The 21,918-nt window shown below is 35.7% G+C and overlaps 1 protein-coding gene across 7 annotated transcripts in view; it reads right to left on the bottom strand.

Annotated features, from left to right (window-relative positions):
- The window catches only part of MAP4K3 (mitogen-activated protein kinase kinase kinase kinase 3), a 197,520-nt gene that overhangs the window by 26,267 nt on the left and 149,335 nt on the right, over positions 1 to 21,918 (bottom strand). For 5 of the 7 annotated variants that reach the window (XR_002342963.1, XM_021088335.1, XM_021088337.1 and 2 more), the window contains 9 exons: positions 20,281 to 20,339; positions 18,687 to 18,719; positions 14,092 to 14,130; positions 13,789 to 13,842; positions 9,980 to 10,022; positions 8,296 to 8,455; positions 6,801 to 6,913; positions 3,341 to 3,382; positions 1,211 to 1,295 (listed from right to left, as the gene is read on the bottom strand). Coding sequence is in view for 6 of the 7 variants with exons in the window: in XM_021088335.1 (XP_020943994.1) it covers positions 1,211 to 1,295; positions 3,341 to 3,382; positions 6,801 to 6,913; positions 8,296 to 8,455; positions 9,980 to 10,022; positions 13,789 to 13,842; positions 14,092 to 14,130; positions 18,687 to 18,719; positions 20,281 to 20,339 (628 nt within the window). In the remaining variant the exon portion in view is untranslated. The remainder of the gene's footprint in view (positions 1 to 1,210; positions 1,296 to 3,340; positions 3,383 to 6,800; positions 6,914 to 8,295; positions 8,456 to 9,979; positions 10,023 to 13,788; positions 13,843 to 14,091; positions 14,131 to 18,686; positions 18,720 to 20,280; positions 20,340 to 21,918) is intronic. The other 2 variants (XM_021088336.1, XM_021088339.1) reach the window with 1 other exon arrangement.

Here is a 21,918-nt window from a genome sequence, read left to right as displayed (position 1 = left end):
CAGCCTTAAAGCAGTGAAGAAAACTTTTTTAAAAGAAGTTTTTTTTGTTTTTGCTTTTTAGGGCCACACCCATGGCATATGGAAATTCCCAGGCTAGGGGTTGATTCGGAGCTACAGCTGCCGGCCTACACCACAGCTACAGCAACGCAGGATCTGGATTCTCAACCCACTGAGCGAAGCCAGAGATCGAACCCGCATCCTCATGGTTCCTAGTCAGGTTTGTTAACCACTGAGCCAGGAAGGGAACTGCTGAAAAGAGGTTCTGAAGAACGGCATGCTAGGACTCCCCGCTTATCAGGGGATGCCAAGGAATGGAAGAGAACCTGTAGCTTCTTTTCTAAATTCCCTCCTGGAGACGCTCAAATGCAACTGACATACAGAATGTAAATCAAGAACAACTGATACAGACTTAAAATATTTTTGCAGATGGACCATTATTGCAAACTAATATCAAAAATCTAGGATCTGACTATTACCTATTTAAAAAGTTAACTAAAACTTAGATACTTGCTAGGGTACTCAATACCTCCTAGAAGATATTAGAAGTTTGGCCATGGTCCTGTTTGATTGGTTTTTATGATAACATAAAATAGCAGGTGAAGAACTTCTACAGACTAAACTGAAGTATGCTGAGAACAACTGCCAAGAGCATTCCTACACTGCCCCATATTTAGGATTAGTATTGGGAGATGAAGGGCACAAGCTCTGCGGTCAGACAACACTGAACTGGGTTCAAACTGCAGCTCTAATACTGACTGACTGGCTGTGAAACAATGAACCTGAGTGTCATTTTCTTTACCTCTGAAATAAAAGTACTTATACCTTGAATTTTTAAAAGATTTAGTAAGAATGTGTGTGTGTGTGTATGTGTGTGTGTGTTGTGTGTCGGGTGGGAGAGGAGAGAGAGCAAGCAAGAGTGGGCCTATGTTTCTCTATATCTCCATGTATATCTTTATACAGATAGATGGCACAGAGTACATAGTTTCAATACATTAATATGGTGACTACACAGTGAAATTTTAATATCATGGGTCATCTCAAACACTGTTAATAACACAGAGAAACATATTTACCTGAAAAATTTTTTTAATTGTAAGAAAATATTTTTTCCAGAAGGATATGCAGAAAGTGATTAAAACTGAGTGCTTTCACAGCTTCATGAAAACACTAAACAATCAGAAAGATAAAAGACAAAAACATCTATGACTACCTCTTGTGTCTGGGTTTATCCATGATGTTGCACAGTGAATTTTCAAGGGACATCCATTAAATACCTTTGAAAAACATGCACCCATCTGGAAAAACACAAAATAACCAAATAAATATATCGAGTCCTAGTCATTTGCCTTATAGTGCATGGAAGTTCCAGGCACAACAAGGACTGTCAGATGATACAAGCCTTTACTTAAGAGAGTCATTTTATTCTTCCTATCTTCTCAAATCAACAAAGAGTAATAGCAACCAATGCTGCACAATAATTTGCTTACATAAGTATTACTTGTATGTTCTACATGAGGAGTAATACAATATTTTCTGGTAAAAAGGAAATCATAATCTCTATAAAGGGGAAAATTTTCTTATTTGGTTTCATGAGCCTAAAAATAACATTAATCTTTCAATTTAATATTATGATATTGAAGAAGTATGTTGATTTGAAATTCTTATATGTAATTTTAAAAATGAAGACCCATAAATCAAGTATACTTTAAACAAAACATAGAGATCCACTTTTTTTAAAAAAAACTGAACAATCTGATTATTTTCCCTGAAAGGATTCAACAAAAAGCTTTATTCTTTGATGTTAATGTATTTATTTACCAAGCTCATTTACAAACCTTTCAGACAGTAAATATCATATAATGAAATATAACAATTCATTTGAAAATTTTTTGATCTTCAAAGAGTAAAATGTTAATTTTGAAATTATTGTTCTGGTTAGAATAAATAAATACAAAAAACCTTACTCATTTAATCACTTTTACTACCAAGAACATAAAGGAAAAAGAATAAAGGAATATTTGGTGCATGATTTTAGAGTAGGAATGTTTTCTTCACGAACATGGAGATAATACTGTGAGTGATTATAGTTGACTAAAGAAGATTAAAAATATTAACACAAAATAATCGAAGTAATAAAATAATAAATCTTAAGATTTCCTTTTTACTCATAGAAACCTAACAACCAGTATTTTGAAGATTTTAGTTCCCTTAAAAGAACCATAGCCTGGCAATACGATCAGGCAGTAGAACAGTAAAAAATATTTTTATGGTGTAGGGCAGAAATTATGTCACTTAACTAATCCTAATAAATATTCTTTAAGATAGGTACCAATATTCATATGTTAAGGTACTGCTAAATCCCTAAAAATCCAAATGACAAAATGATGTACAAAACAATCAAATTAGTTCCAAACTAAAGCTAATTGGTATAGTTGGTCCACAGTCATCAGCTCTTCTCTGCCAACTGTATACCTGATAAGGAGTTTTATCTCACAGCTCAATAGGAAATCTCATCCCTACTGTCTACGTGTGTATATATATCTGCTAGGTCCGAAAGTCCTTTACAATCAACAATTCTTTTTGTTAGATGAGGTATAATTATTCAGATCTTTATAATAAAAAGTAGAATTAAAAAGTAAAAATGCTAAATAAAAAGTAGAGTTGGGAGGTTCAGAACTAGAAAAACTATGGACATTGTCAAACTAGTCTATAAGGTTTCAGATTATAGATCTGTATCAGCAAAAATGTAGTTCTATCCATACTAACCTAAAATTATGCTGAATTAATATAATTTTAAGCCTAAAAAGACAGCATGGTATACTTAAATATAAAAAACCTAGTAGGACTATAACAATAGGACGTCCACGTTCTAGGTCTGGTGAGTTGGGTGGACTTTTGTGATCTTGATGACTAAGACCTTTGGGTCTCAGTTTAACTCATGGCCAAAATAAAGTTTGGGCCAGATGCTCCTTCCATGCTCCTTCTAGTTCTAAAATCGTTTTTGATAATTGAAAACAGGTTAGAAAAATGTTACATCAATATTTTGTACTTTCTACTACATACATATATGCCTTTTTCACATTTCTTCGAAAATATATGCAAAGAAAACAACGAATTTTCAAAGGAGCTTTAGAATGTGTAAATTATCATAATTTTCTCTTGAAAAGCTACTTTTCAGATGTAATCATGATATTTGAGTCAGCAGTCTCCTAGATATTTTTCAATAATAATAGAGGTTCTTTAGAATAAGCAGAAATGTCTAACGAGAGGTACACATTCAGGCAATTATCTGTCACTGAATTTAGTTTGAAAACTTAATCTACTTAATATTTATACTTACATGTACTTTAGGTGTTGGGGGTAGGCCGTTACTAATAGGTTTCTAGAAAAAGAACACATGCATGATTATACTTCTTGTTGTTTGGGATACCAACACTGTATTTCAAATATGTGTATTGGAATTCTTTGTCAAAACATTACAGGTAATACTGAAGTTCCCTATAATCCTTCCACAAGTCCACTTAGTCCTAGTACCTGTCCCCCAACACCCCAAATGGTTTACTGTGTACTCTTCCAGATCTTTTTGCATCTATTTATATACATGTCCCCATAGAAATACTGTTTTTGTGTGTTTTGGAAAACAGTTATTCACTGTTTATCAACTTGTTCTTTGCCTTAACACTGGGTCTTGGGCAACATTTTTTTTTTTTTTTTTGATTTTTTTTTTGCATTTTTAGGGCCGCACCCATGGCACACGGAAGTTCCCAGGCTAGGGACTGAATCAGGAGCTGTAGCTGCTCGTCTACACAACACACACAGCAACACGGGATCCGAGCCGCATCTCTGATCTACACCACAGCTCATGGCAACGCCTCCAGACTGGCCCCCACAATCTTGAATTGGCTCTTTCCAATCCTGTTACTGTTTGTCCTGAAGTCAGTGGTTTTTGTAAGCTGACAAGACTCTGGTTTGTCTCAAGTCTGAAGTCAAGGGGAGATTCTGTTAGCAATCAAGGACCTCTTTCAGTCCTGAGCTTTTCTTCTCCTTGCAGGGCCTATACTTGAGTACAGAGATATAGTTATACCTCCTCTTAAATTTTGTTAGTATATTATGCTGTGTTTCACATTGCACCCTTAAAACTCTGTCCATATGTCTCTTATTTCAAGAATCTGAGCATGAGGCATGACCAACATTGTCAGTGAAATTTTAAGAGTTAATAAAATAGTGTTACACCCGTAAGAAATAAAATACTGAAATTTTACTCTGTAGATGTGTTTATGAGGACATACAGCCTAACAATAGCATTGATTTCTGATAATTTTTTCCATTTTTGCAAATAACTTCTGTACTTATTTTTACATTGATGTCCTTAAATTACTAAACTTCATCTATGCTTTTTTGGGCCAAGCCTGTGACATGCATCAGTTCTTGGGCCAGGAATGGAACACACACCACAGTAGCAACATGAGCCACAGTAGCGACAATGCCAGATCCTTAACCCACTGATCCACAAGGGAACTCCCATCTATTTCAGCAAAATGTCATTTTTTAAATTAATTTTTTTTTGCTTTTTAGGGCCGCACCCGCAGCTTAAGGAAGTTCCCAGGCTAGGGGCAGAACTGGAGCCACAGCTGCCAACCTACACCACAGCCACAGCAATGCCAGATCCACCCCACGTCTGTGACGTATACCACAGCTCGCGGCAACACTGGATCCTTAACCTACTGAGCAATGCCAGGGATTGAACCTGCATCTTCATGGATACTAGTGGGGTACATTACCATTGAGCCATGATGGGAACTCCCAAAATGTCATTTTTTTGGGGGGTCTTTTTAGGGCTGCACCCGCAGCATAAGGAAGGTTCCCAGGCTAGGGGTCAAATGGGAGCTACAGCTGCTGGCTTATGTCACAGCCATAGCAACTCGGGATCCGAGCTGTGTCTGTGACCTACATCACAGCTCAGGGCAATGCCGGATCCTTAACCCACTGAGCGAGGCCAGGGATCAAACCTGTGTTCTCATGGTAAGTGGTCAGATTGGTTTCCGCTGCACCATAACGGGAACTCCCCACAATATCATTTTTAATTAGGGAGTTCTGAATGCTATGACTGTCAGATTTAACTTAAGTACTGAAAATACTGGCTGTAAATAATTTGAAGAAGCTATACAAAGTGGAATCATGTTTCAATATACTATGGATACTCTTTACCATATGATACAGTCACGACATAGGTTATTTCAGAAATATTGAGACTTGGTTTAACTACTAGCTCCTTATCCTAGTAAAATGGGGTAACAGAAAAAAGTGAACTAAAATGCATAAATTAAAAAAGATACTCATCTCTCAAAAGTTATTACACTGTGCTGCAGAGCCATTAAGCTGCATTTTTGTACTACTACATTAGCAGGGCTACCAAAATTTACACTGATGAAAGCAAAAAGGCACTATTCAGTTGGACAGACTTCATAACCCTATTACTAAAGGACATTTCGCTTTTGTTATAAATGTCCTAAGTTTAACAAGTTACAATGGATAACCCCAAATACTTTAAGTAAATTATAAAAAATGGTATGACATAATCTACAGTAAAATCTTATAAAACAGTTGAACAGTACAAAAGCCTTTAGCAATGTTCTTACTGCACAAACCCATAACCATATGCACATAAACATATTAAATGTCCTATAGACCTCTGTAACAAATATTTGTATATACAGAAACTTATCCCCAAATATGTCTTATGATCTCATTGGCATCTGCTGAATTGGGAATTTTAAGGATTTTTTGTTTTATTTGTTTTCATGATAATGGATAAATGTCTTCTAATGATCAAGGGCAAATATTTTACAAATATCAAAAAATTTTAATCTCCCTGATAAATTCTATTTATGTTTTAGTAGTTATGTTATAGTGTTTTACCTAACATTTGTAATAAGAATAGCTGATAAGGCTAATTTCATCTTTCCTGAAGTGACATTTTATACCTACTAGAAAATAATATATACATATTTTTTTTGGTCTTTTTGCCATTTCTTGGGCCGCTCCCGTGTGGCATATGGAGGTTCCCAGGCTAGGGGTCTAATCGGAGCCATAGCCACCAGCCAACGCCAGAGCCATAGCAGCCAGGGACTGAACCCGCAACCTCATAGTTCCTAGTCAGATTCATTAACCACTGAGCCACGACGGGAACTCCCCTACTAGAAAATAATCTTAATCCTTCCTCCTTGTTAGCCATTTTCTTTCTTTTTGGCCATGTCTACGGCATGTGGAAATTCCTGGGCCAGGGAATGAACCCTGCCTCAGCAGCGACATGAGCCGCACCACCAGGTAACGCCATTATTTTCTTTAAGAGTAGTAACATCACAAATTGTGTAACAGAAATTTGTCCTGAGGTAGAAGCTATGGCTTTCCTTATCTGTCCAAGTCCTTCTTTCCATTAAGTTCTTGAGACTGTAAAAGGAAATACGAATAAGGATCAATTCTCATCGAGAATAGTAATATTTTTCCAGGAATCACAAGAATACTAAGTGTTTACTTGTATGCAGAAGGTCACATTTTATAATAGGCTATATAACAAATTGGCCTAAATAGCAGAAAAACTTCATTCAAATTTACCACAGCAAGGTCGATTTTTTAAAGATTTAAACAATCTATTGTCATTATAATTAACATACTAAAATATAAATATACTAATTATAAAATATATAACTGCTATAGTTTCACTAATTATAACTGTGAAAAAAATTTAATAGTGAAAAAGGAAACAAATACAGGTAGAGCTTATGAACATAAATACCTACTGGTACATCTTTCTTTTCTTTTCTTGAAAGGTTTGTGCCTCTATGGTCATTCTGTTGTTGATACAATGAACCATCTCGTTCACCATTTAACTGGAAGGAGCTCACTCCATTTCCTTCAAAAGGATATGTTTAAATATATTAAAAAAGGACTGATTTTAATGAGAATTTTCATTCAGAAGATTATCAAGTAGGAAACAAAAATATCTCTGAGGCAGTTTCAGCGTTCATTTGGATTACCCAATCAAAATATTTAGTACTGTAACAAGTTCTATATATATGTTCTTCTACTTTTATCTCTATTTTTCTCTTATAGGCAAATTAAAATTCAGGTTGTATCTAAGTACATAAACTTGTGATAAAAAGGAAAAAAATATTGAATACATAACTACTTTAAGGAAAGGGGCAATTCACAGTCTGTTATCCAAGAAACATTAGTTGCTCTTTTTTTAACTGCTTCTTCTACGTAACACATAAGACATTTTACGAATTAAAACAGCACCTTCTAGTATTAATTTGGAGGCAAATACCTAGCAAATACTGACAATCATTTATCTAAAAATGATTAAATGAAATAAATGAGTTAGACAAGGTATCCTCTCTTATTTCAAATTTTTTTTTGGTCTTTTTGGGGCCGCACCTGTGGCATATGGACATTCCCAGGCTAGGGGTTGAATAGGAGCTACAGCTGCTGGCCCTTGCCACAGCCACAGTAACGCGGGATCTGAGTCACATCGACCTATACCACAGCTCATGGCAATGCTGGATCCTTAACCCACTGAGTGAGGCCAGGGATTGAACCTGCAACCTCATGGTTCCTAGTCAGATTCGTTTCCACTGGGCCATGACGGGAACTCCCTCTTTTTTTTTTTTTGTCTTTTTGCTATTTCTTTGGGCCGCTCCCTCGGCATATGGAGGTTCCCAGGCTAGGGGTTGAGTTGGAGCTGTAGCCACTAGCCTACGCCAGAGCCACAGCAACGCGGGATCCGAGCCGCATCTGCAACCTACACCACAGCTCACGGCAACGCCGGATCGTTAACCCACTGAGCAAGGGCAGGGACCGAACCCACAACCTCATGGTTCCTAGTCGGATTCGTTAACCACTGCGCCACGATGGGAACTCCCCTCTTTTTTTTCTAAAACAGAAGTAGCCTAGGACTAAAACATATTTTCCTTGTTTGTTCAGCTTTTAATTTCTTTTGTTGCCACACTCTAACTAAATGACTAATTGCATGTAAACATCTGTCCAAAAGAGGAAAGGCTAAATATGAAATAAAAAACAAAGGGCAAAATATCCCCGACTGGGTCACAGTAACCCTGTCATAAAAACACTTCAAACTATGAGGCAAAAAGCAGCAAATATCTCGAGAGCCATTGCTTTCCTTCTCTTTTCAAAGGAATTTCAAGCAATTTCTTAAAAGAAGGATTCCCTCCATTTTTCCCCACACATTATGAAAACCTGACAACACTCGTACTTCACCTTCTGGTCCCCCATTACCTAAAGCAACAGGCTTCTGCGGAGGTAACCTGGGAGGTGGTGGCCTTGGTGGAACTTGGGATGGCTTTGCTGGGCTTTCTGATGTGGGACATCTCTTGATTGTTCCTTGATTATCATCCTCAGTAGAATGAGCTTCCTGTGGTATGAATATGGACTTTGGCTGTAATAATACAGAAAAGGAGACTTATGATTAAACATGAAATTATCTGTTTCATTAAACATGAAAAATACTAAATATCTTTCCGGAAGTAAACATTACACCCGAGAAACTTTCTGTGCATACAGTTAGAATAACCTCCAGTCAGCTGAAGGTTTGGGAAATTTATAAATCCTTATGATGTATCCTTTATTGGGAAGACTGCTCAGTACTTATCTCTTTGAAATTCAGATCTCTGTTATATTTCTGTTAATGTAAAACTAAACAAGCAAGAATAGTGTTATTTACCTGTATGAATTGTGATTTTCTCAAGTATAAAATGAAAACAAAATATAGTAATACACTGGATTATCTACACTGGTCAGACGCCAATTTTCATTTTTAACTCCTGATTTCAAACCTTGGAACAACTCGCTTTATATGCAGGTCATTTTATAATTAAAATTTGCTACGCATATGAACTTATACAGTAAATTTAAATTATCATACCTGTATTAATTCATTTTACTTAAAAAAATTCCATCAGTTGGGATTTAATTATTTTATGATGCCTTTTTGTTTGACAAAAGGATTTTGTTGCTAAAAATTTTTGAAAATTATTGTCCTATTTTGTATTTTCAATTTAAAAGTACATTCTGAAAATTAAATATCTATAATAAACCACTATCCTCTATCCATGCTCAGGAAATCAGTTACTAGTCAGTCATAGATTTTGAAGAAAAAAAACTTATTAAAAACATGAGTTTTCTGGGAGTTCCCGTGGTGGTGCGGTGGTTAACGAATCAAACTAGGAACCATGAGGTTGCGGGTTCGATCCCTGGCCTTGCTCAGTGGGTTAAGGATCCGGTGTTGTTGTGAGCTGTGGTGTAGGTCGCAGACGAGGCTCGGATCTGGTGTTGCTGTGGCTGTGGTGTAGATTGGCAGCTACAGCTCCGATTGGACCCCTAGCCTGGGAACCTTTATATGCCGCAGACAGCGGCCCTAGAAAAGGCAAAAAGACAAAAACAAAACAAAACAAAAACACGAGTTTTCTGGCATTCCTGCTGTGGTACAATGGGATTGGCAATGTCTTAGGAGCACTGGGGTGCAGGTTCAATCCCTGGCCGAGTACAATGGGTTGAGGATATGGCGTTGCCGCAGCTGCAACATCTGTGCCTTGAATCTGATCCCTGGCCCAGGAACTCCATGTGCTGTGGGGCAGCCAAAAAGGAAAAAAAAAAAAGAAAGAAAAAAGAAAGATATGAGTTTTCTAACCCAAGTGTAATATGAATCTATTGATTTACTCACTTTATTGCAAAAATTTCTAGAAATTATTTAGAATAAACAAATGACAAGTTGGGTAATTCGTCATTTGACAAATAAAAATAAACACAATCATCTACTTAGTTTGTAACTTCCTCATGATTTTTCTTTGTGGATCCCAAGTGAAAATAAGCTAGAGTAAGTATCCATACAGTGTCGAAGTGGAACACGCACAGACACACAGACACACGCACACAATTCAAAATGAAAAACAAATCTGCTTACCTTTGGTGGCAAAGGAGGGGGAACCTTGGCTTTCATAGTTGAACTATAAAAACATTGAAGTTTAGAATCAGAATTCTTTATTTTACAAACAAATCACTACTAAAATATGATTAATTTTTCAAAGATATTTTGAAAATAAACAAGTAAATGAAGTATTATTCAGAAGTAACTAGACATGCTTTCTTGGCTTCAAATATCTAGTAATTAAAATTGGAAAAGATAACTAAAATTCCAACTTATATAAATGGAAAGGTAATTAATTAATATAAAAACACAGGCATCACATGGTTTAAGGAAAAACAGCAAAATGATGTACATAACAGTATAAGTTTCATTTTTACTACTGTTAGTTATGAAATATCTTTCAAGAAATTCATAATGTTCTACAAAATTATAGGCATAATTTATTGACTGAAGATAAAATTCATTAAAACTCAAGACTAGAGTTTTAGAAGTATTAAAAATAAAAAATATTATTGAGCATAATAATTTCAGATGAGGAAACTGAGGCCCAAAAAGGTTAAGGGATGTGATTCAGGGCCACAGAGTGGTGAGGCAGAAAGGAAGATCAATGTCCCCAACTGTTTATCAGTGCTTTTGTCACTACCATGAAACAATATCTTTTTGTTTTTGGCCATGCCTGGGCCATATCTAAGTTCCCAGGCCAGGGATCAAACCCCCTTAGCAGTGACCTGAGCCACAGCAGTGACAATGACAGATCCTTAACCTGCTAAGCCACAGAGGAACTTCAGGAAACCAAATTTTTCTTAAAAAACAAAAACAGGAGTCTCTGCTGTGGCACAGTGGTTAAGGATCTGGTGTTGCTGCAGCTATGGCACAGGTCACAGCTGCAGCTTAGATTCAGTCCTTGGCCTGAGAACTTCCATATGTCGCAGGTACAGCCAAAAAAAGGAAAAAGAAAAAAACAAGTCTCCCACACAAAAATCTAAAACGACTAAATTTTGATACTTACCTAAGTGAAAATATTGCCCCATAAAAATACATTTATATCCAAAGTATTTTCTTTTTTGAAACATATCAGATGAAACTTAATCAACTATACAGTCAGATCCTTTGTAGTTGTATTAATAATTACAGTAGCTACCAAGCAATGACTAATTTACAACATTAAACTACAGGATATGTTTGCTGTCTCTGTAAATTTTTTTCAAAGTTCTTTGCCATCAACTAATGCTATGGACTGAAATGCGTCCACTCAAAACTCATATGCTGAAACTCTAAGCCCTCAATGCTTTTATCTGGACATGGGGTTTCCAGGAGGTAACTGATGTTAAGTGAGGTCATATGGGCAGGGAGCTGATCCAACGGGATTGGTGGCTTTATAAGAAGAAGAGAACTCTCTCTCTCTCCCCGTGCATACACACTGAGAAGAGGCCATGTGAAAAGAGAGCAAGAGGGCAGCTGTCTACAAGCCAGAAGAGGGCCCTCACTGGGAGCTGAATCTGCAGGCACCTTATCCTGGGACCTCCCAGCCTCTAGAATTGTGACATATCTCAGTTGCTCAAGCCACTCAGCCTACAATATTTTGTTACCAAGAGGTAGAGTGCCACTATAAAGCCTAAAAATGTGGAAGCAGTTTTGGAACTGGGTCATAGTTAAAGGCTGGAAGAATTCTGAAGTGCACACTAGAAATACGGACATTAAGAGTGGCAGGTCAGTGAGAAAAGAAGAGAGCTAGTGAGAAGTTTTCTTGGAGAATACATAAACAATCACTAACAGAATATTGGTAGAAATATGGACATCAAAGCCCACTCTGGAGAGGTCTTAAGATGGAAATGATGACTGTGTTACTAGAAACTGAAGGAAAGGTAATCCCTGTTACAAAGCGGCATAAACACTAAATTGTGTATATAGTCTAGTGTTTTTGTGGAAGGAAAATCTGCAAGGGATAAAGCTCATATTTAGCTGAAGAGATATCTAAGCAAAGTTTTAAGGAGCAGCTTGGTTCTTTCTTATTGCTTAAAATAAAATGAAAGAAGAGTAATGAACCAAAGAAGGATTATCTAAAGCAGAAATTGGCTCAACATTGTAAACCAACTATAGTTTAATAAAAAAACTTTTTTAACAAAATTGAAAATAAAAGAAGGAATTATTGGGAGTTCCCATTGTGGCGCAGTGTAAACAAATCTGATTAGGAACCATGAGCTTGAGGGTTCGATCCCTGGCCTCGCTCAGTGGGTTAAGGATCTGGCGTTGCCATGAGCTGTGGTGTACGTCACAGATGCGGCTCAGATCATATGTTGCTGTGGCTATGGTGTAGGCAGGCAGTTGTAGCTCCGATTAGACTCCTAGCCTAGAAACCACCATAAGCCATGGGTGTGGCCCTAAAAAGCAAAAAAATAAAAAATAAAAATAAAAGAAGGAATTATTCTGTGAAAAGGAATCAGAACTTGAAATCTAAAAAACTCTCAGCCTCTGCACATTAGCTTAGAAGTGGATGGCATCAGAAAGCATGTTCTGAAGAGAACACCAAGAGTGCTCATTGAAGGGAACACTCAGTGAAGAATTTACGAGTGGTCACAAAAGGAGAGGGAAAAAGACAAAATGAAGGAAGGCTGTGGGACTCCTTGGATTTGAAAGGACAGGATGATAGAGCTAGCCAAACATGCTCTATTCTTCAAACAGAGCAAAAAATAATCCTGAAGGTGATCCAGAGAGCATCAGATGTACAACAGGGTGATTTAGATGACTCTTTGGACTTTAGAGTTGATATTAGAATGAGTTAAGACTTTTAGGGATGTTGGGAAGGAATGGCTGTATTTAAAAAAAATTTTTTTTCTTTGCTTTTTAGGGCCACACTCGCAGCACATGGAGGTTCCCAGGCTAGGGGTCCAATTGGAGCCTACACCATAGCCACAACAACATCAGATCCGAGCTGTGTCTGTGACCTAGACCACAGCTCACGGCAATGCTGGATCCTTAACCCACACGGGGTGAGGCCAGGGATTGAACCCGCAACCTCATGGTTCCTAGTCAGATTGGTTTCTGCTGTGCCACGATGGGAATTCCAAGAATGGCTGTATTTTGCATGTGTTAAGGACATGAGTTTGCGGGGTATCTGGACTGAACTGTGACCACTCAAAATTTATATGTTAAAGTCCTGGCCTTCTCATTGTGGTTCAGCAGGTTCGACCCCTGGCCTCACTCAGTGGCTTAAGGATCCAGCTTTTTCATAAGCCATAGCATGGGTTGCAGATGCAGCTCAGATCCAGTGCTGCTGTCTGTGGTTGCGGCCTCAGCCGCAGCTTCAATTTGACCTCTGGCCTGGGAACTTCCATATGCCACAAGTGCGGCCCTAAAAAAGAAAAAAAAAAGGTTACAGTCCTAACTCCAATGTGACTGTATCTGGAAACAGTGCTTTGTAGAGGTAATTAGGGTTAACTGAGCTCGTAAGAGTGAGGTCCTAATCAGGCAGGACTGGTGGCTTAAAAAAAAAAATAAGAGGGAGAGAGATTTCTCTCTGCATGCACCCACTGCGGAAGGTCCAGGGGAGGACATGGAGAGAAGGCAGCCGCCTGCAAGTGAGCTCTTCAAAGGGACTGAATTGCCAGCAGCCCAGCCTCCAGAACTGTGAGAAATAAACTGGTGTTTAAACCACCCATCTATGGTATTTTGTTAAAGATGCCCGAATCGACTAATACAATTAGAATAGAGAAAAGGAAAGAAACTGTGGTACAACCCATGATACTGTATTACTGAAATATTAAAATTATTTTAATATAAGTTGTCAGATTTACTGAATCAGGTTAAATGACCTTCCTTTTACCAAAAGTGGAAAAAGAACTTACTGTTTAGATTCATCATCATCCCCTTCATCATCTTCTAAATGTGCTACGTGCCCTCTAAGAACAAAGAAGAATAATTTCAAGGTTACTAAATGGACTTTACCGAGACAGCTTAAGAAGAAATTTTAGAAAATGCAGGAAGGGCTAGCGCAGGACAGAATCTTACTTCTACATGTTTATAGAATTCAGAATATTAAAACAACACCAAAACAACAAAGCAATCTTAACATGAGAGAGAAGGGGGCAAACGGGCTTTACTACTCTGTGACATACAGTATTTTAAGCTTAATTAAAAATTAAAATTACCGCTGATGTAATTCTTCTTCAACAGATTTCAGAAGACTCCTTAAGAGAAAAGTAGAAATTAAAAATGTTAATAAAGCAAAGAAATACCACGTAAAATTTTCCATCATTTTAACTTTACCCACAAATTTTTAAATTACTTTTTTACTACTCACCAAAAACTTACTACAATGATCATCTCTATACCATAAAACTATAGTTATATTTATTTAATGAGATATCTCTACTCTGTTATTAATGTATTCCTCATACATGTATTTTAAATGAACAAAATAAATCCTCATGTTTACTGAAAAATACCAATTCAAGCAAAAGACAACCCACCATGAAATGTCACAATAGGACTGACAAAACAATAACTGCAGCGTCACTGTCAGGGGTTTCCAGGATTCACATTTTATCTGGAATATTTTACCTGACAACTGAAATTATATTTTCTTTTTCTTAAGAAAGGTGACACACTTTAAAAAAATCATGCTCTCAGGCAATCCTACAAAATGAAACTCAGCATGTTGGATCTCTGCAAAAGCATGCATGCATGTGATGTGAATACATGAATGTAGGAGCACTTTGCTTTCACAGAAGACACTCACTTACCTGAAGTATCTGTTCTCCAGTGGTGTACTGGCAAACACATTTACACTTTTGGGAGACTAAGCCTGTATCAGACCAGGTGCGAGGATTTTATCATTAGGAACGATTTATAAAACTTTGATATTCAGGAATGTAAGAGAGAACTAATGGCATTCCTGAAATTTCCTTATTTTCACTGCAAGTTCATGCAGTATATATTTTACTCTTCAAACATAACAACTCAATAGCCTTCTTAAAGCTAATGAGACAGACAGAAATATGGTTACTGATAGATAACTTTGGTAAAAGTGATTCAGCAGATTTACTCTCCTCAAAAGTTGTAAGGTATAGTACTGTCCAATCATTTTCGCCTTCTAACATATAGTGGAAAAAACTATCCTTAGAATTACTAAAATATAAAACCAGAGAAACTGAAAGGTATGGCTCGCTGGTATGAACAATTAATACAATAGATTTTAGCCTTCAAATATTTTAATCAGGCTAGCTTAATAACAATTTAAGTATTAAAAAATGACAAGGTTTTAAATCTGGAGTGGTAAATGACATAAGAACACCATAAACTAACTGCAAACCTTATTTTGCAGATAAAAAGTCAGGTATTTCAGTCCAATATATTACCTATTCACAAAGCTCCTCAAGGGCTAGCTCTAGGAAGGCAGGACTTCTGTCTAGAGGCAGTATAGCATAATGATGACAGGTTAGAAGCAAAGACAGCCTCTGACACTCTAAGTTATGTGGCTTCTTATAAGTTACTTTGATTTTCCTAAGCTTCAGTTTCCATATCCGTAAATGGGAATTACAACAGCACCTAGGTCAAAGTGTTTATCTGAAGATACAGTGAATTAATATAGGTAAAATGCTTTGAATAGTAATTCGGAACACAGTAAGAACTTACTGTTCTCTTTGTTATTATCAGCTAAGCAACTTTTCTTTTCCTTTTTTTTTTTTTTCCCCTTTTTTGTCCACACTCATAGCATATGGAAGTTCGGGGCCAGGGACTGAATCTGAGTCACAGCTACGACCTACAGCCACAGCTGCAGCAACACTGGATCCTTAGCCCTCTGCACTGGGCCGGGGATCAAATCTGCACCACTCAGAGATAATGCCAGATCTTTAACCTGCTGTGCCACAGACGGAACTCTTAAGCAACATTTCTTTAAACTAGCAATTCTCAAAGTGTAGACTGGGGATCCTGGAGGTCTTTTAGGCACCTTTATGGGGTCGGTAAGTTCAAAACTATTTTCATAATACTAAAGTACTTTTTTACTCTTATTCACTCTTTCATTGAGAATGAAACTCCGGAGGTTTTTGGAGATTATGAGATATATGATATCATAAGAGAGTAGTTAACAGACATGTGAATCCTGGTCTCTTCTATTAAGCCAGACATAAAGGAGATTTAAAAAAAAAAAAAAGCCACTTTTTATTAATATTATTTTGTTTCAGAAAAAATAGCTGTTCTTCATAAAAAACGTTATTTGTGAGCCTCAACAGAAAGTTCGTTGTATTACACTGACACATACAGGGGCGCTTCAAAGTTCTAAGTCTCATGAGAGGAACCAAATGGTGTTACAAAGAGGGGACCATTAAGAGGTGGCATTCAAATAAAATGAATTTAAAAAACATGAAACAAATAAACAAAAAGAGGTGGTATTTGATTTAATCCTTAACAATGAGGAATTTTTTAATATACACATAAGACTTTATAACGTGATGAATGCATTACTGTTTGAAACAAGTATTTTTAAATTTCTAGTACTATAAATATTGATATTTATAACCCATATAATAAAAGCTCATTGGTGCCCTCCATCATTTTTAAGACTGTAAAGGGATCCTGAGATTAAAAATTTCAGGAGTTCCCATTGTGGCACAGCGGAAACGAATCTGACCAGTATTCATGAGGATGTGGGTTTGATCCCTGGCCTTGCTCAGTGGGTTAAGGATCTGGCATTGCTGTGAGCTGTGGTGTGGGTCACAGACATAGCTTGGATCCTGCATTGCCATGGCTGTGGTATAGGCTGGCAACTGTAGTTCCAATTTGACCCCTAGCCAGGGAACCTCCATATGCCGCAGGTGCGGCCCTAAAAAAAAAAAATTCAGAAGCACTGCTTTAAACTATTTTTCCAAATTAAACATAACTGTATCTCTGAACTATACAGCTGGCTTTCACACCATCTCAGAAGATGTGAAAAAGTCCATCTCTTTTTCTAGTAGAGAATATTAGCATTTGAAAATAATTAAGAGGAAAATTTAAAATGTAGTTTATTTTCAGTTAACTGTATGTAATTGGAGTTATATGGCATTCTACTTTTTAAAACTTGGAGTATAGGTTCTATAAGAATAAGAGAACATGAAAAAGCAGCTCCCCTATTGGCTAGGGACCCATATATATTTTCCATTCATTTATTTGTAAATTTCCTACTTTCTGTTAAGATATTTTGTTACTAAAGTTATAGAACTCATGAAGTCTTTATGAAAAGGAGAAAATATGATTTGGTTTTCAGCGTTATAAAAGAGAAAATAAAATATGGCTAAATTTGCTGAAAAGTCCATTTTTATTTATTTATTTAGTCCCCTTAGGGCCACACCTGTGGCATATGGAGGTTCCCAGGCTAGGGGTCAAATTGGAGCTGCAGCCGCTGGCCTACGCCACAGCCACAGCAACACCAGATCTGAGCAATGTCTGTGACCACCTACACCACAGCTCACGGCAACGCTAGATCCTTAATCCACTGAGCAAGGCCAGGGATCAAATTCAAGTCCTCATGGATACTAGTCAGATTCGTTTCCGCTGAGCCATGACGGGAACTCCTGAAAAGTTCATTTAGTACTAAATATTGTATCTTGAGAGCACTGGAGAAAAATGATACTGATGTAATCACCAAGACTGGATGCTATATAATAAATAATGTCATTATCAATTAGTCTACTTGGATTCCTTCTATACGGAATTTTGAGCAAGTAATGAATAAAACAAAACAAAAAAGATGCCCTCACATACTGAATTACTAAATCAATCTAAAATTTGGACAAAAAGGTTAAAAATGGAATAATACACAAACACAGATTAAACTGATGAAGAAATTCATAGGGAGAAATATCAAAAATAGCTACCAAAATATTTAGCATATTTGAGTTAGCTGCTAGTTACTAGAATCTTTCAAAACTGCCTTACTGGCTCAAAACAATCTGTAAGTACTGCCCTGATTATATGTGAAAACAAACCAAAAAATCTCCCTGTTTCTTCAAAACGAAAAAGCAATTTTATTCCTCATATTCACTTTTCTCTTACCATCAATTGTTTACTGAGTAAATACTACAAACAAGGACAATCAACACATATTTACTAAACTCTAAATGTGCTAAATGCTTTACAATGATTACTTCATTTCACCCTTAGTATCCTCTAAGAGAGGTACTATTATAATCCTCATTTACTAGAGAAAATTGAGGTGACTTTCTCAAAGTTACATAGTTTATAAGAAGTCCTGACTCTGGATCTGGCATTTGCTACTACTATATTTAATTATGTCAGGAATTTCTTCTCACTATTATTTAAGTCTTTCGAAGAGAATTTATTTTCAGAACTTTTGCTTTACATTAAAAACAAAATCAGAAATAATTGAGAGTTGTGTTTTAAAAATAATACTTTGCTGGTTTTAAATAGGAAAGCTGACCTCGATAATTACAGAATTCAAAAGAAAAGAAAACAGGCCAGTAAGTCAAAATACATAGGCATTCTATTAAAAAAAAAAAAAAAAAAACTATTGTAGATAGTTCCTGCATGGTCTCGAATAGGTGGAAACCCATAAATGGAAATCTGTCTGCCTGATCACCTATGGAGAAAGCAGGAAATCCTGTGAGTTTTAAAACACTGCCTAGTCACAAGAATAAAGCAGACAGATCGGCACAATAAGAGTGCTACATCCATGCTCATGTCACATGTATGTATATACCTGTACACGAAACACAGCCAGAGGTCAAACTTTTGGCCAACCTACCTTGCCAGTGATTCGTTATATAGAATACAGTTCCTTAAGCAGGGATCCAATTAATCAAAAAATGAAGGTTGGGCAAATTATTAACATTTTACCTAGCCAAAGTAACTATATATTATGAAAACATCTAATAATCAAAAATCAGACAATGGGAACTAAGGAATCTGGAAAAGCATTTAGTGATGGGCCATTTTTGGGGGTACTTTTACAAGTTCATAATAAAAAATATATTTAAAATAAAAAAAGGAAAAATAAAATATTTTCCCAAATTATTCAGTTTCATAAAATACATCAAAATTTGCTAATAAGATCCTTAAAACTAGTGACTTCAAATTTAGACAAAATAACATAAAAAACATTTCAAAATTTTTTACTGCTAACCTATTTTGAGACAAACTTTCCTTTGTTGTCCATTGATAACTTGGGATAAGCTATAAACAGCCAATAATTACTCTTTAGATAAAACTTCATTTTCCAATCAGGGCAATTTTGGACCTATTTTCCATTTTAGGAAACATAAGGTTAAAAACAAAACGAAATAAAAAAATCATAGTATTTAACTTAAGTTCAGCTAAATCAAAACTAACGCATTATTCTAGTCTGTCATGCAAAGCCTTTTCTAGGTCAAGAAAAGAGTATTTAAATTTAAACATTTAGTTACAATAAGGGAGAAAGACATGATTTTGCAATTTTATCTCTAAATGTGAGCTTGTCTTTTAGTCATCATTTCTCAACTGCTTAACTTAAAATATGGGTATATATATATGCCTTAATCCTCCAGTGTCACTGAAACTACATTTTGAAATTTTAAGTAGTTCTGATTATTGAAATAATACCTACATAGCTGGGAGATTTTGGCAATTTAAGTATTTCCTTATAAATTAGCTTTTATAATGGTAAGTTAACCATGAACTCAGGAAATGAGCTTCTATGGTAAAAAGCAGAGTCCCATCTCCATATCTTATTGACTTAGGCCTATGAACAACTTTAACTGTTACACCTTGAAAGCTGCCTTTTCACTACTGTGCTACCTAGACATGTGGTACTTTCTCACTATCTAGACTCTGCCTGGTGTAGAGTAGACCTTGGATAACCGTTGGATTCATTTCTTGCATAAAATAAATGATAACTAAAAACTTCGGACACATTTTAATTATTATCTACTTTTATAAAGACTATTAACAGCTAAAAAGTTAAGACAATCTGGGTGAATATTTCCAGCTGTTTTTAGAAACCAGCACATTTGGGAGCTGCACCAAAGCAAGCAAGTTATTAAGGAATAAACAGATCAATTTTGCAAATAGAAGTAATAAACTGCCAAAACATATTCATCTTCAGTTGGAATGTACCTAGTTTTCTTTAACAAGTAAGGTTGAAAAGTAGCTTGATACAAAAAATGTAATGTGATTGTCTCCATTATGACAATTACTCGCCAGATTACTAGCAAAGTCATAATTAAAAAAGTTAAAACATATTATAAAATGTATCTGCCAGACTAATACAATTTACTACCATAAATATTTAAGCTATAATATATATTTTATGGCAATTTAATTATTCTCAAATTTAAATTTAATTTTAAAAGAATTCTACTTACTTGTTTGCACCTAGAAAGTAACTACTTTGGTGTCCTTGTCCATAGTCTAGTTGTAGATCCTAACAGTACAAAGTAAAATAATTAGTAAAATAGTACTATATCACAAATCATGATACATTAATATATACTGTTTTATTGTTTTTAAAAGAGAAACCCCAGACTTAAAAATAAATCTGTATTGCTATATGTTCTTAAAAAGAAGGCATAGTAGGACTTCCAACAATAAAAGATTTCAGAAGTTTGTAGTCCTAATTTTTATATATTATTATTTAGGTCCAATATTGTTCTAGAAACTTGTTTGAACAACATAAGCAAGTTTAATTTATGGCTATTTCTCCATGACTCCACAGCATTTAACACATAGTTCTCCTCCTCTTCAGTTTTTAGAAAGAGAAAAAGCTCAAATAAGGTATTCTCAAGCTATAATGAAGCAACAAAAAGAAGAGAACAAGCAACAAAAATCTTAAGTTTGTCTCTCTATATAAAATCTGCAATTTTTAAGTATATACACACATGCACACATTTCTACTACTGCTTCATGCAGGTAATAATTTTTTAAAGATAAAAACATAGACTGCTCTTTTAAAGTAAATTATACATGTGAACTTGCAAAGGACTGTAAACAGCATTTAAGGACCTGGAGTAATGTTTTAAAGAGTTAAATAGCAAAAACTTCACATGAATATTTTTAAGGCAGTTCTTCAACTATTTAAACATTTCCACTGAATGTTGCAGGTTACAGGTTAAGGAATGAAATTTTAAGGAACTAACACTATATATGCTTGACTCAAATGCCTTCTTGAGGGGAAAAAAAAGCTTTCCAACAACCATGGAAAATCACCGTATTTCAAGCACTGTTTTAGCAATAAAGGGGGAATATTTAACACTTTAAATGAATTTTATTTTCATTAGAATATGGTATAGTTTAAGTGCTTTCTAAGGTCTGTCTGATGCACAAGACTTAATATAAAAGTTATCCCTTTGGAGCAGCCTCCCAAGACTGTCCAGGAAGATAGGTGCAACCTTCTCCATGACTCCACAGCATTTAACACATAGTTCTCCTCCAGCATTTACACTGCTTTTTAATTATTTACAAGTCTATAAAAATAGTAGCCAGGCCATGAGCTTCTCAAACAAAGGAGAATTGTTAAATCCATCTTTTTTCACTACAGCCTGGGGTCTAGCATGTACCTGGCAGACACTAATTAAGCCCTAAATAAATGCTTGTTCAAATGCCATTTGTTTATTTTCCTATAAATAGATAACTTCAGCCTTGTTAAGACACACAGTTAAGTCTAGATCACAAAAAACTTAGGCCCAGGAATATGAGACTTCTAAACAATATATCTTATTTAAATGAAGAGCACTTTAACATTTAAATACTCCAAGACCTGTCAAAAAAAAAAAAAAATCTGACAAAAAAGTCTGATTTAGACAAGGCTCAAATTTTGTCTTCTTCAGTAATAGGGTTCTTCCATGCATAATAATAATAATTACTCTTATTATTGATAGAAAAGATAATACATCACAAACAAAAAAGATTAGTGAACTCTCAGACTGATATCACATAAAATTCTAATGAAAAAGGATACCTATTCTCTTTAATTTATAATGATATATCTTAATAGGATGAAATCG

This window comes from Sus scrofa, chromosome 3 (genome assembly GCF_000003025.6).
Source record: "Sus scrofa isolate TJ Tabasco breed Duroc chromosome 3, Sscrofa11.1, whole genome shotgun sequence".
Taxonomy (NCBI): Eukaryota; Metazoa; Chordata; class Mammalia; order Artiodactyla; family Suidae; genus Sus; species Sus scrofa.
Note: the sequence above shows the minus strand (reverse complement) of the source record. Positions and strands in the feature narration are given on the sequence as shown.